Source organism: Choloepus didactylus, chromosome 6 (genome assembly GCF_015220235.1).
Source record: "Choloepus didactylus isolate mChoDid1 chromosome 6, mChoDid1.pri, whole genome shotgun sequence".
Classification (NCBI taxonomy): domain Eukaryota; kingdom Metazoa; phylum Chordata; class Mammalia; order Pilosa; family Megalonychidae; genus Choloepus; species Choloepus didactylus.
In genome coordinates this window covers 80,097,223-80,109,697 of record NC_051312.1, presented here as the reverse complement: position 1 = coordinate 80,109,697, position 12,475 = coordinate 80,097,223, and the positions used below count along the sequence as shown (strand labels likewise).

Here is a 12,475-nt window from a genome sequence, read left to right as displayed (position 1 = left end):
ATAGAGCAGGCACCTGACACAGGCAGATAACAAAAGAAGATTCATACCAAATACGAAAGAAGACATCCTTTCTGCAGCATCAAGATGCTAGACCTAACAACAGAGAAACATAACGGTGAAAGAGTGCATAAGTAAAGCCGTGGCTTCTCAGGAGTTTCCTTCAGAGTCCAGGGCATGAAGCACAGAGGTGATTTGTAGTGACGGGGAACCAGGTTGCCAAATGAGCAGGGGTACAGATACTAAAAGAACTCAAGATGTCCCCACCACATGCTCAAAATTGGAAAATATTCTAAGGATAGGGGCATGTAAATAGATGGAGTCCAAACCAAAAGCAGGCAATATAAGCAATCCCCAACACCTAATAACCTTCCCTTTGCCCGCCCACTCCCAAATTGACATCACACATGATATCCAAGCAAACCTTTTAATGTAGAACAGACTTCGGTGGTGAGAGAGGGGTTGTCCAAATGTTCACATGATCCGAGTAGGAGAAATTCCCAAAATAAGCTGCTTCCCTCTCTTTCCCTTCCCCCTTTTTTCTCTCCCTCTCAATAGGGTGGTGCTCCAAGGAGATCAGCTGGAGGGACCTAGGTCTGTGGCACCCCCAGCAGCCTTTCAATGGCAGCATGGATGTCTCCACCTGTTTCATTCAGGGCCTGCAGATTGGCATCACTATTAGCAAAACCCATGTCCTTCAGCTGCTCCAGTTCTTGCTGGTAACAGCCTTCAGTGAAGAGATTTGGGGGAAGTGAGGATTGCATAGACAGGGTGCAGGCATTGGCTAGTGTGTGGAGGAGCTGAAGAACAGTCAAGGTGGGTTGCACAGGATCTGCTCTATGACCCTGCCTTCTACCCCTTAATTCAAAGGCTCCTCTGGCCCCACGTGGACTGCCTGGGCCCCATAAGTAGGGTCCCAGCCCAGGCACCTCTCTAGACAATATCTGCAGGCCCTGTTCTATCTGGATCAATGCCTGCAATGCTCGTGGATTGGTAAGGATGGGAAGTAGTGGCATAGGATGTCTCAAGGGGCTGCCAGTTGCCAGCTGGTGTAGCAGAGTTGGATTCTGCTGCAGGATGTGCAAGGCTCTATACAAGGCAGAGGGTGAGGGTCTCAGCTGATTGGTTAGAGTGCCCTTCCCTGAGAACTGCTGGCTATAATGGGAGGGAAGATCCTGGCCTGAGTTTAAGTCTGGCATATTGGTCCTGCACCTGGAATTAGCCTTCTCTGATGCCATGCCTCTGGCTTGGGTGATTATTGCTGTACTGCCTTCTGATACCAATGGCCTAGCAGGGGCAGAGGTGGTGGGGATGGTGGCAGCCGCATCAGAACTGCTGTGAGTCTTGATCTCCCCTCTCCAAGGCTCTGAACCTGGGCAGTGGCCTTTGGAGGTAGCCAATGCGGCCAGAGTGGAGAGTATGAGATGCTGGATGTCAGAGCAAACTGGACGCATAGCATTGTCACCACCTGACACTACCTTCAAGGCCTCTAGCCCCTGTTTGTCTGCCTGCAGGAGCTCCTGTTCCTGGGCTTGGCTCTGCAATGTGTCTAGAGCCTTGGGAGCTGGCTCAGATTTCTGTCCTGCCCTTGAGGATTCAGAAATGTGACTGGCATTATCTGGTTTCTCACTTGCCAGGCCTTGAACCAGAGGGTCTTCTAAGAACTGCACCTCAGACTCGGGTGCAGCCATCAGGAGTTGAGCCAACTGGCCAAGGAAGTCAGCCAGTTCAGGTGAGCTCCGGACCAGCCGGCTCAGCCTGGCTACCATCCCATTGCCCCTAGATGGTCCAGAGTGACTGGTGCAGTGGCCTGTGGAGACCCGCACAGTTCCGAGACCAGCTGACCCCTTCAAATGGGACCTCACCACCAAGTGGACCACAGCACCATCAAGGATGCCACGCTGGCTCAGTATGTCTTGATCCCTGAGGATCTTTCCAGTGAAGATGAGCACCAGCCGGTCAGTGTCACAGTGAAGGCGTTTGGAGATCTGCTTCTTAAAATGGCGGACGCTGCTATTTTCTGCCAGCATAAATTCCTGACAGTCCTGTGGAGTCTTGACAGATACCCTGATGATATGTGGTGATGGCTCACAACCAGACACCAACTGGCTGTCCCCTGCTTCTTCCCTGGCCCGTGCCATATTTTCTTGAGAACCAAATGTAGGGCCACCGGAGGGCAGTGTGAGGCACAGGCCTGCAGAATCCTAGATGTAACACTGAGCACACCTAGGTGCAGGGACCAATAGGTGTCCAGCGATGTCCGCTCACCCACGTCCTGCAGACACACCTCCCATAGGGGTGGCAGCCACCCTACTCCTGGGCCAGCTTTGAGGGAGATGATGTCAGTGATGAGGTCATAGTTGGGAAGTTGACATGAATGGGGGAAGGGCAGGAGTCTCCACAACTTGTCCAAGGTTGGGCTTTCTTTATGATTTGGTTCAAATAGCACTAGAAAAGAATTAAAATGACCCTGTCTAGACACTAATTTCAAACCAGCTCCTCCCACTGTTTAAAATCCTACCGTTTTAGTTTGATAAATGAATACTGGTCTAAGAACTAGCTTAGGAAGTACTGATTCTAGTCACATATCTTCCACCACTAAATTACTATGTACAGAACATGGTCCAAGCATGGCCTCCAGGTCCCAATTTTGTATGAATGGAATGACAAGATGCATAATGACTCTGCCTGCTTCGCTGGGGTCATATAGGCAGCCTGCACCTCTGAGGCCCTCCAGACTGAGTAACCCTTCTACATGAGTAAACCTTCTACATAGTTCTTAAAGATAGTACAACACTCTCCAAGAACTTGTAAACTAAGCTGCTCTCTGAGAGATATGATCACAACTCTCAGAGGATGAGAGCTGAATAAGAGAAATCAACAGAAAGTAACAGTTTGACGCTAGATCTTTATGACTTAACAATTCTTAGTTAAGGTATTAACATATTTAAAGAAGAGACTTGTCACTTCAGAGGGAAAAAAACTCAGTTATAAAAACTCAGAAAAGATGAGTCTCTGAGGCACTGTTTTGTCTGCTCCAGGCCGGTGGGGCCCAGGGTAAAGCCCATCTCATCCCTATAGCAATTATTTTGGATGCATCAAGCTGATTTAAACATAACTGCTGCCATTATAGACTTGACCCATTTTCTGATTCTAGAATTTCCAAGGACTACAAAATTAAGATTTGGCAGCCTAAGAATGCTACCTCTGGAAGATTCTGATAGACACGGAAAACTTGAGTGTCTAGATCCCTCTGTAACTACATCATTCATGTATATTATCATGTATTTTGAAATTTCATTAGTTTGAACCTGTATTTTCTGGTATATTTCAAATTTCTAAATGTGAAGAACCTTCCCAAACCCAGGGAATTTCATAGAGTGAGCCTTCTGATAGCTCAGCCAATCTGCTTGGTGGCCCTTCTTTGGTGATGCCCAAGAGCTCATACAGCTTCCACCATACAAGTATTACTTGCAAAACCAATAAGTTAGGGATTCTCTTTGGGTTGACCCCAGAGGAATCCGATATTTAAATTAATGTTTCTGGCTTTTTCTTAGCCGATACGCTAATGCACTGCAGTGATTAAAGAACATTCCAGGTAATAACTGTCCAGAGTTGCTTTTGCATATGTCCTAGTTCCAAGGACTCTCACCTGCCAAAGCCTTTGAGGTGAACCATCCCTTCATCTCCTCCACTGCAGACTCTATTGTCAGCATCTGAATATCTCCTTCCCAAGCACTACCTGATAGCCTTTCCCAGTCCATTTACACACTTCTCTCTCCAGACAGGATATCTGTTAACATTGTCTACAGAGCTCTCCAGCTTAAAAGCTACACTTTATCCTTCCTGAGAGCTGATGTCTGTTGAATATTTTACATTGGACATATCACTTTTATAATTATAAAATAAAATAAAAGCAATAAATTTACAAATACACTATTTAGGAAAACAGGGAACTTGGACTTTTTAGAGTCTAATAGTCTTACTTTTGAATCCTACTGCCGCTGCTTCATAAGCTTCAATGAGTTATTTATCCTTCTTAAGCCTGGGTTTCATCACCTTTAAAATTGTGATTTTTCTGATGTATTTATTTTGATATTTCAAGGAGATTATGCATATGAACTATAACCCAACTGCATATGACAAACACTTGTTAAATACTGAGTATTATTTCAGCCATAAAATATTAACCTTCAACAATCCCTGGCAACGTTTGGCACATCCTTTAGTCAGGATCATAATTGGATTGGGAGACAGAGAACAGATGGTAGTTGTCAGAGTTGAACAGATACTCAGGAATATAGTCAAGAGCAGATGATGGATAAAATTCCAGACAGGGTGATATGGGGAGCATAATACACAGGAAACCTACTGTCAGACAAACAGCTCCCTCCCAGATTAAATAAAACACTGGCATAATGCATTCGACCTAAGGTATATTATACTAAATATCTAATTTTCAGGATATATATTATAATTCCATATTTTCACAGATATCCATTAAGGCTTTCCCATTTAAGAACAATTGCATTAGGTTCTTTAAAGCTGTATGGAAAGCTTAGTATTGCATGTAGTTTTACTGTTTCTTGTGAGCAACTTGCTTCAGAGACAGCCAGTGAGGGTTTGGATATTTTCCCTCAGAAGAACTGGGAAGATGAAGGCAAGACTGCAGTGAAAATTAAAGAACTAGGCAGGGTATCTAAGTACAATTGCAAGGTCGAACAAAACAAAGAACTCTGTCATTGGAGTTGGGCCCAATTGTTCTAGGTCACTCAGCCAGGAACTGAGTTTTAAGAATAAAGTGCAAATTGAGAGGGGAACTAGGTGCTAGGATGGCACAATTGTTCCACCACTTGAACTTCTAATCTAAGTGTCCTTGAACTCTTATCATTAAGAGCAGGGTTGACCCCAGAGCCTCTGTATCCAGTTTTAATGGGGAGATATGCTGCAGTCTCTGCAAAAGGCACTTTAACTTGTTAAACAAGCCTAAAATTTTCCTTACTGCTTGACCCAGGGATAAGTCTAAGAATTTATCCTATGAAAATAAACAGCCAAAAATTGGTATCAGTCCTGAGCCCCATTTTTTTTCTCTGTCAGCAGTCTGCCTAAATGATCTCATCCTCAGCTTTCATTAACATCCATACATGTGAAGGAATAACAAGTCTACATTTCCAGCCTTGCACTGTAACCAGAACTCTAGACTTTTCATGTCCATTTGAAGTCTAACAGGTACCTCAAACTTAACATGACCAGAACAGAATTATTGATTCCCCTATGGAAACCTTCCTCTCCCCAATTTTTCATCTTAATTAAAAGGCTACTATCCTCTTACTCAAGCCAAAACCTTCTGCCCCATATCAATTCCATCAGCAATTCTTGTCCACTAAATCTCAAAACAAATACTAAATCAATTCCTCTATTTTTACTGTTGACACACAAGTCTAGGCAATCTCTTACCTGGACTTCTGTAAATGTCCTACTAGTCTGCCAGCTTCTACTCTTATCCCCTCCAGCGACTGCTAATTTAACAATCAAGGGAAATCAGTTCATGTCACTCTCCTGGTTAAATTTCCATCTCTGTCTAGGACTACTGTAGTCCTGAAGAAACATTAGCAAGAGCATGGAACATATAAAGAATTGCCTTCTATGTTGTAAGTGGGCTCCCTGAGTGCTGATGTGGTTCCTGCTAGCTTCACAGAATAAGAACAAGTCCACAGCTCTGGACTCCTTCACACTCTTGGTAAGGGATGCACCGACCAGCACAATTCAGGTGCACCTTTTTGGAACTTTGGAGGCATTGAGGAGCTATAGCCACCCACTTTTCAGTATTCTTGATTTTACATATCTCTTGTCCAGCTTCTTTGTTTTTTAGTGGTAAATCTAAGTGAAATTTACTTGAACCAGGTCTAAATTATCTACTCTGACAATAGTACCCTATACAATCTAGGCTATGTGGGTAAAAGAGTTAACAAAATTCTTTCCTCTGTTGCATAAAAATGTGATTTTCAATAAACCCCCAGCTCTGTTACCCTGGCAAGCTAATAACTATGAAATATCAACTACATTGTTGGGCAGCATTGCTTATGATAAAAATGAGTCCAATTGATAAACTGCCTATAAACTGAGAGAATCTAAAATGAATCATAAATACCTGATGGAGATTCCATGATTTGGGCTTCCCTGAGTGTGGGGAAGTTATATTATAATAGGGCATGTCTCCTGGAGGAATCCAGGAAGCTAGGCCTACAGAATGGTTACAAAACATATTAGCTCCTATTGGGCCTTAGGATTCTTTTAACCTAGGGCATCTCTCCCATCTGTCTGATGTGAATCTTGTCTTCATACATCTGAAACTATTACCTGGAAGAAGAGGATCCCTGAGTGCAATGTGAACTGCTGCATGGGCTGCTGTAAGGACTCCTTCTGAATGAGAGGTGTCTGATGCTGCTCTTTGGCAAGCTATGGTTTCCTTCCTGTGTTCTCTGAGTAAACTACAGTGACAGTCTTGTAAACCTATTTAACCAACCCAAGAAGACCCCTTCTGGGAGTAGCAAAGGCTACATCCTTATCACCCATAGAATAAAATCCAAATTCTTTGTCTAGCTTTAAATCCACATCTTCCTGAGTTAGAGGCAGTCCCCAGAGTTCTTGCCTTATTAACTGCAGGAGACAGAGAGGCAAGATTTCTCTCTTTTTTACCCCTAGCACACCATAAAAACAGTACCTTTGATCTGGAACTTAGAAGGGGTAAGTGTGAGGGCTTAAATCCTCCTGTTGCACTTAGAGATTTGTGGAGACATGGAAGGCCCCCTGGCTTAACAAACTATAGAGCAGAGCCTTCCCAAAGCTCCAGATGTCTGAAGGTGGGCACTGGGCAAGGAAAAGGCCAAAAGCTTTGCATGTCTGAAGTCGGACTGCAATTTAGATAAGGGAATAGTCTCTGAGCTCCTGCTGGGCTCCTTCCTTGCTCCTGTCTCCCGCCCCCACTGTTTCACTCCTGTCTCCTGCCCCCACTGTTTCCTGTCTAGCCCCCGAAGAAATTGTCCCTTAAGACTAAAGATATGTAAATACACCTTTTGGCTCTAGAAAAAATGTACCCTCCTGGAGATACCTGAAAACAGTCATGTAGGAAACTACCTTGTATGCTATAAAGACCTGTAGAAATGAGCAGAATAAAACTTTATTTTGCATGAACACTGAGGACAGAGTGTGCTCCCCTTCTTTCACAGAGGTTGAAATCTAAAAATGTGGGAGAAATTTGTCCCCAAAGGCCTATGTCAGTGTGATTGTGGAAGCCTTGTGGATCACATTCCCTTTATCCAGTGTATGGATGGATGAGTAGAAAAATGGGGACAAATAACTAAATGAAAAATAGGATGTGAGGGGGTAATGATTTGGGTGTTCCCTTTTACTTTTTTTTTATTATTTTCACTTTTTCTGGTACAAAGAAAATATTCAAAAAATAGATTGGGGTGATGAATGCACAACTATATGATAGTACTGTGAACAACTGATTGTACACTTTGGATGATTGTATGGTATGTGAATATATCTCAGTAAAATTGAATTTTTAAAAAAAGCCTATATCATCTCCTTCACCCACAGGATGGTAGCTAAAAGATAAAGACAGGGTGGTCTAAGTATCTTGGGTTCCCAGAGGAGGTTTTGTTTCTACCAGTCTCTGAAAAGACCTACAAAACTGAGTCTCTGATGTTTAAGCACATTCCATGGCCACTTTCACTATAGAGGTAGCCTCCCCAAGGCCCTTTGCATTCCTTGACAATACACCATTGATGTTTCCTATGTTCGCACTCTCATTCTGAACTATAACCCCAACATACTGTGCTATATGTGCTTGTGCACATGTACATAAGGTGTGCCCACATTGAAGGTGAGACTACGCATAGCATGTTTATGCATTTCTCCAAATTGATCAGTGTGATCCCATGGCCATTGGCATGCCTCTGGGTATTTATCCTGGAAGCATGTTGCATTCACCTGATTTATGAATTGTAACAATTTTACTCTAGAAGTGCACGGGTAATGAAAGGCTCCACTGCGTGAAAACAACGATTTAGTCTGAGATGCTGAGAACACCTTCCATATGCATGTTATTGCACTCCTACCTCAGTGTCTTTGTACATAATGACCCTTCTGCAGAACTACTCCCCTCCTCCCACTCAGGTCTATGCCTAATTCATTCTTACCACTTTTCAGATTTCAGCTTGGTGTATACTCTCAGAAGCCTTCCTTGATTACCCAGACTAGGTCAAGCTCCTTTTAAACTATTTTACAGCTCCCTGTATTTTTCTTTATAGCACTTGTCATACTATGTAATTATATACAATGAATACTTGAAAAGTATCAGTTCCAGCTACCAAATCATACTTTATAAGGGCAGGACTTTTTCTCTTTTGCTCACACTGAATTTCTGATACACAGCAGAAAGCTGAGCACATGGGGGGTACCCAATTTCTGTGAGACTGACTAAATGAACTAAAGGTTACAAGAAAGACAAAATCCAGGACAAGCAGAGTCCATGAAAATGAAATCAGTTCTCACTCTGGCTACTAGGGAAAGTAACTTTGTAAACTCAGTGAGGTTAGTGAGTTTTAGAACTCAACCAGCCTGAATCCTTCCTGCTCTATATACACTCAGAACCTTGAAGTGAGAACCATCTGAGAGATAGTCTTCAGGGGCAATTTAGAAAGGAAATTGCTTCCACTCTGGAGTCCGGCTGGTGGGACTGAACCCCAAAGAACTGAGTAGATAGTGGTAGCTCCTAAAGGGCACACAGTCTCCCTGTGCTCTTCTAATTTCAAACCTTTTAGTTCCTCCTCTGATCCCTCCCATCTGTTTAGCAACAGCCCTTATCATCCTTCTTCTGCATTCTCCCCTTTCTTCTTGTAGTCTACAAAGAATCAGACTCAGGCAGTGGCTGACACTGGAGATTGGATGTAATTGCATCTCAAGATAGGCATAAGCAGAGCTCAGACTGGGGCCCCCCATGGTGGTTTGTGGCAGAGGTGGTTGGGTCACATCCGGCACCCCCGCTCTGTTTCTGGCTCTCATTCTTCCTCGTTGACACTGGAACAACACTGTCTCCGCAGTAAAGGTCATCAAAGTAAATTTGGTTTATAGTGCAGCTGCATTCAAGGATGGGGAAACTGGGGTAGTGGGGAATGGGGAATAGGTATAAGGGAAAGATAGGGTCTGAAGAACTAGGGCCCTATGACTGCCTCAGCTTCTCCACAGCAGCATCTACATCACCCCCCGTAGCAATGAGGGCCTGGAGATTGGCTTCAGGATTCAGAAAGCCCATAGCCCGGAGTTGCTCCAGCTGCACATGGAAGTGAACCTCAGGCTGCAGGTGCTGGGAATTATTACCAGCTAGGGTTTGCAACATCTGGAGGAAAGAAGTTGAATAGAAGCCCAACTCGGTAGAGCCTTGTACAGGGAGAACTTCAGGGGCAAGATTTGGAGGGAGATCCTCAGGCATATTTGTGTCCCCTCTAGGCTCTACACTTCCTGCCATGCTCCCCAGCCCCCCTGGGCAAGGCATGAACCAGAGCAGGAGGCGGGGTGCTTCAGTAGCCAGGATCTGGAGACCCTGCTCAATCTGCATCAGGGCGTGCATGGCACGGGGGTTAGCCATGGCTGCCTGAAGGTGCAGCAGCAGTGGCAGCTGCCGGCGCATCTCATCCTGCAACTGTGGGACCTGATTCATGCCAGTTGGCCTCAGAGTTCTTGGATAAGCTGATGCTGGCATCCAGGCAGGCTCAGGAACTCCAGGGGTAGCTGCCATGGGTGAAGGTGATGAAGGAGCAAATGGGACCCTGTTGGCAGAATCCCCCAGACCTGAGACAAGATCAGGCATGTTGGTGTTCTGGCCAGAGGAGCCTTTCCCTGCACTATCTTGGCTTCCACCTTGGCCAGTCCTGTTCTCCATGGAGTATGTCAGGAAAGCTGGGCAGGAGGACTTTCCCTTGATTGCTAGTGACTCCTTGGGGAGAGATGGGCCTGATCTAGGTTCCTGGGATGAGGGTGAAGTTGGTGGAACTCTGTTTCCTGGTGGGGGTGGTTCCTGGCTTGGGCTGAGTGAGGATGCAGTCCCTTGTACGTAGGTTTCCAGGGACTGGGGGATCTCAGGTATTTGCTGGAGATAGTCGTAGAGCCCTATATTACCCAGAAAGTTGGGGACTCTATTTCTATTGTCAGGTATATCCTGATCCTCAGGCCGCCTTCCTCTCCTGCCACCTGAGCCTCCATATGTGGATGCCCAGGGGTTGGGAAGAGGGTCACAATTCTCAGTCCTTGAAGGTTGGCTGCTGCTGGTGGTGGCATCAGCGGTAGTGGCAGTAGCAAAGGGATTGCCACCAAACTGCTCTTGTACTGCATTAAGCATCGGGTCCATAATATCCATGTACATGGTGCGAAGAACATTGTAGCCACCAGGGATGCTCTCCAAGTTACTGAGTGCCCGGTCCTGGCTACGCATCATCTCTTGCATCATGGCTGGGTTGCGTAGGAACTCCAGTGTCTGGCGCATGATTTCAGGGTTGTTGAGAACATGCCCTATCTCAGGGTTGTGCTGGATCAGCTGCTGCATATGAGGGTTGTCAAGAACCAGCTGGCGCACCAGGCCTGTGTTGGACAGCAGACCCTGAATGAAGGGGTCATCAATGATTTGAGCCACAAACTCAGGCACAGACACATGCTGCCACGTCATTGAGCTTGGCTGGTCAGGGAAGCTAGCAGAGGTCAGGCCCAGCCCACTGAGACCTGTGAGGATGCCTAAGCTGAAGGTGGGAGACCCATCTGCTGGGTAAGTGGAGCTTGGCTGAGATAGTGTTCCAGGGCTTGGGGCTGAGGTAGGGATTGAAGGAGCTGGAGACTCAGTGCCCATGGTGCGACGCTGCATCTTGATGACCAGGTGGACAGTGAGGCCATCTCGCACTCCACATTGTGCCAGCGAGTCAGGGTCCTTTAGGATCTTGCCAGCAAAGATTAGGAACAGCTGATCAGGGTGGGCCTTAAAGCGCTGGGATATCTCTTCTTTCAGCTGCTGGATGGTGCATGTGTCTGTAACTGAGAAATCCTCCTTGTCCTTGGGCGTCTTCACTGTCACCTTGATGAGGTGGGGATCCTGAACTGGTGCTGGGCTGCCCTGTGGCAGGGCCTCTCCACTTTTGGCCATGGTGGGCAGCAGGAGGCCCAGGTCTGTGGGGACACAGCTGGGAAATGGGATAGGAGAACAAGATCATCCTCTTGGACAGTGGTGAAATTAAGAAAGGTGAACAAGAAGAGGATCTGGGTCTTGGGGTGGGAGAAGCCAGAGAGTCTGCCTGGAGGGGGTGATGAGCCCCCTGGGACAGGATGATTTGGGAGGATTATGAGATGGAGGGATATTAGAGTCAGGGAAGGGAAATCTGGGGTCTTGGGAAAGAGGCATATAGTTCATGAGTGAAGGAGTAAAGACAGGAAGAAGGGACCAGTTGGGGAATACATACCAATCAGCTGTGGCCCTGTCTTTCCTCTTATGCAGGGCTCCAAACCACCCTCATCTTGCTGCACAGCCACCCTTGAGGCCTTCTGGGCTGGAATCCACTCCTTCAGGTCACCTCTGTGACCTCAGCACTGACATCACAGCCTCATGCAATGGATTCTTGAGACTTCTCCAAGATGCTGTGAATTCCTGGGAACTCTTTCTCCCTAGCCTTTTAACTCTTCCACCTCATTCACCACAATTGCCTTTTCTTAGTGAGGGGACTGAGGTGCCCACTCCTTTGCAGGCTAAGAGTCCTGCCTCCGCACAAACTGGTATGTGGTATATGGAGACTCAGATTGGGGTTGGACAATTGGGAAAGGCTTCTCAGTCCCTTCATTCCCATGCAGAGCCATATTCAACCACTACCCAATCAAGGCTTTTCTTCCTGGCATCCTATGTCCCTGACCTCTCTGTGATTCAACATCATCCATGAATTCTGTATTTTCAAGGTATTAAATGGATTTGCCCATGGATAGATTTGGGGTGTGAAAAAGGGATCATGAATGATATAAAGTTTTTATTTTACTCTCTTTTTAAATTGCTATGCTCCCAGAGGAACTCAAAGAATGAAGTGGCTGTTTCCTGAGATAAAAAAGATCAGGAATGAACAAGTTGTTAAACATAAAATTAAGAGTTCAGTTTAATTAATATTTGAGATTTCTTTTATATATCCAGATGAAGATGTAGGAAGGTAGTTGAATATTATCAGTCTACAGTTCATCAGCATAGAGTATTGACAATCATGAGACTGGTTAAGATTTAAGATTACCTAATGAGTAAGTACATGAAAAGTAAAGAAGTAAAAAGACTGAGTCATGGTACTATAAAATTTAGAAGTCTGAAAAATCAGAATTCAGTAAAATGAGAGAAAGCAATAAGGCAGCAAATAAAATATTAAGATAAAACAAATGAAAGAGTTTTAAAAAACGA

General features: G+C 45.3%; 2 protein-coding genes across 2 annotated transcripts; both read right to left on the bottom strand.

Annotated features, from left to right (window-relative positions):
• Positions 1 to 587: 587 nt before the first annotated feature.
• LOC119537062 (ubiquilin-3-like) lies at positions 588 to 2,138 on the bottom strand. The gene has a single exon (XM_037839676.1). The coding sequence runs from the start codon at positions 2,136 to 2,138 to the stop codon at positions 588 to 590; it is 1,551 nt and encodes a 516-aa protein (XP_037695604.1).
• A 7,088-nt stretch (positions 2,139 to 9,226) lies between these two features.
• On the bottom strand, positions 9,227 to 11,224 carry UBQLN3 (ubiquilin 3). The gene has a single exon (XM_037840130.1). It carries the CDS (start codon positions 11,192 to 11,194, stop codon positions 9,227 to 9,229), a length of 1,968 nt encoding a protein of 655 aa, XP_037696058.1. The 5' UTR covers positions 11,195 to 11,224.
• Positions 11,225 to 12,475: the final 1,251 nt, after the last annotated feature.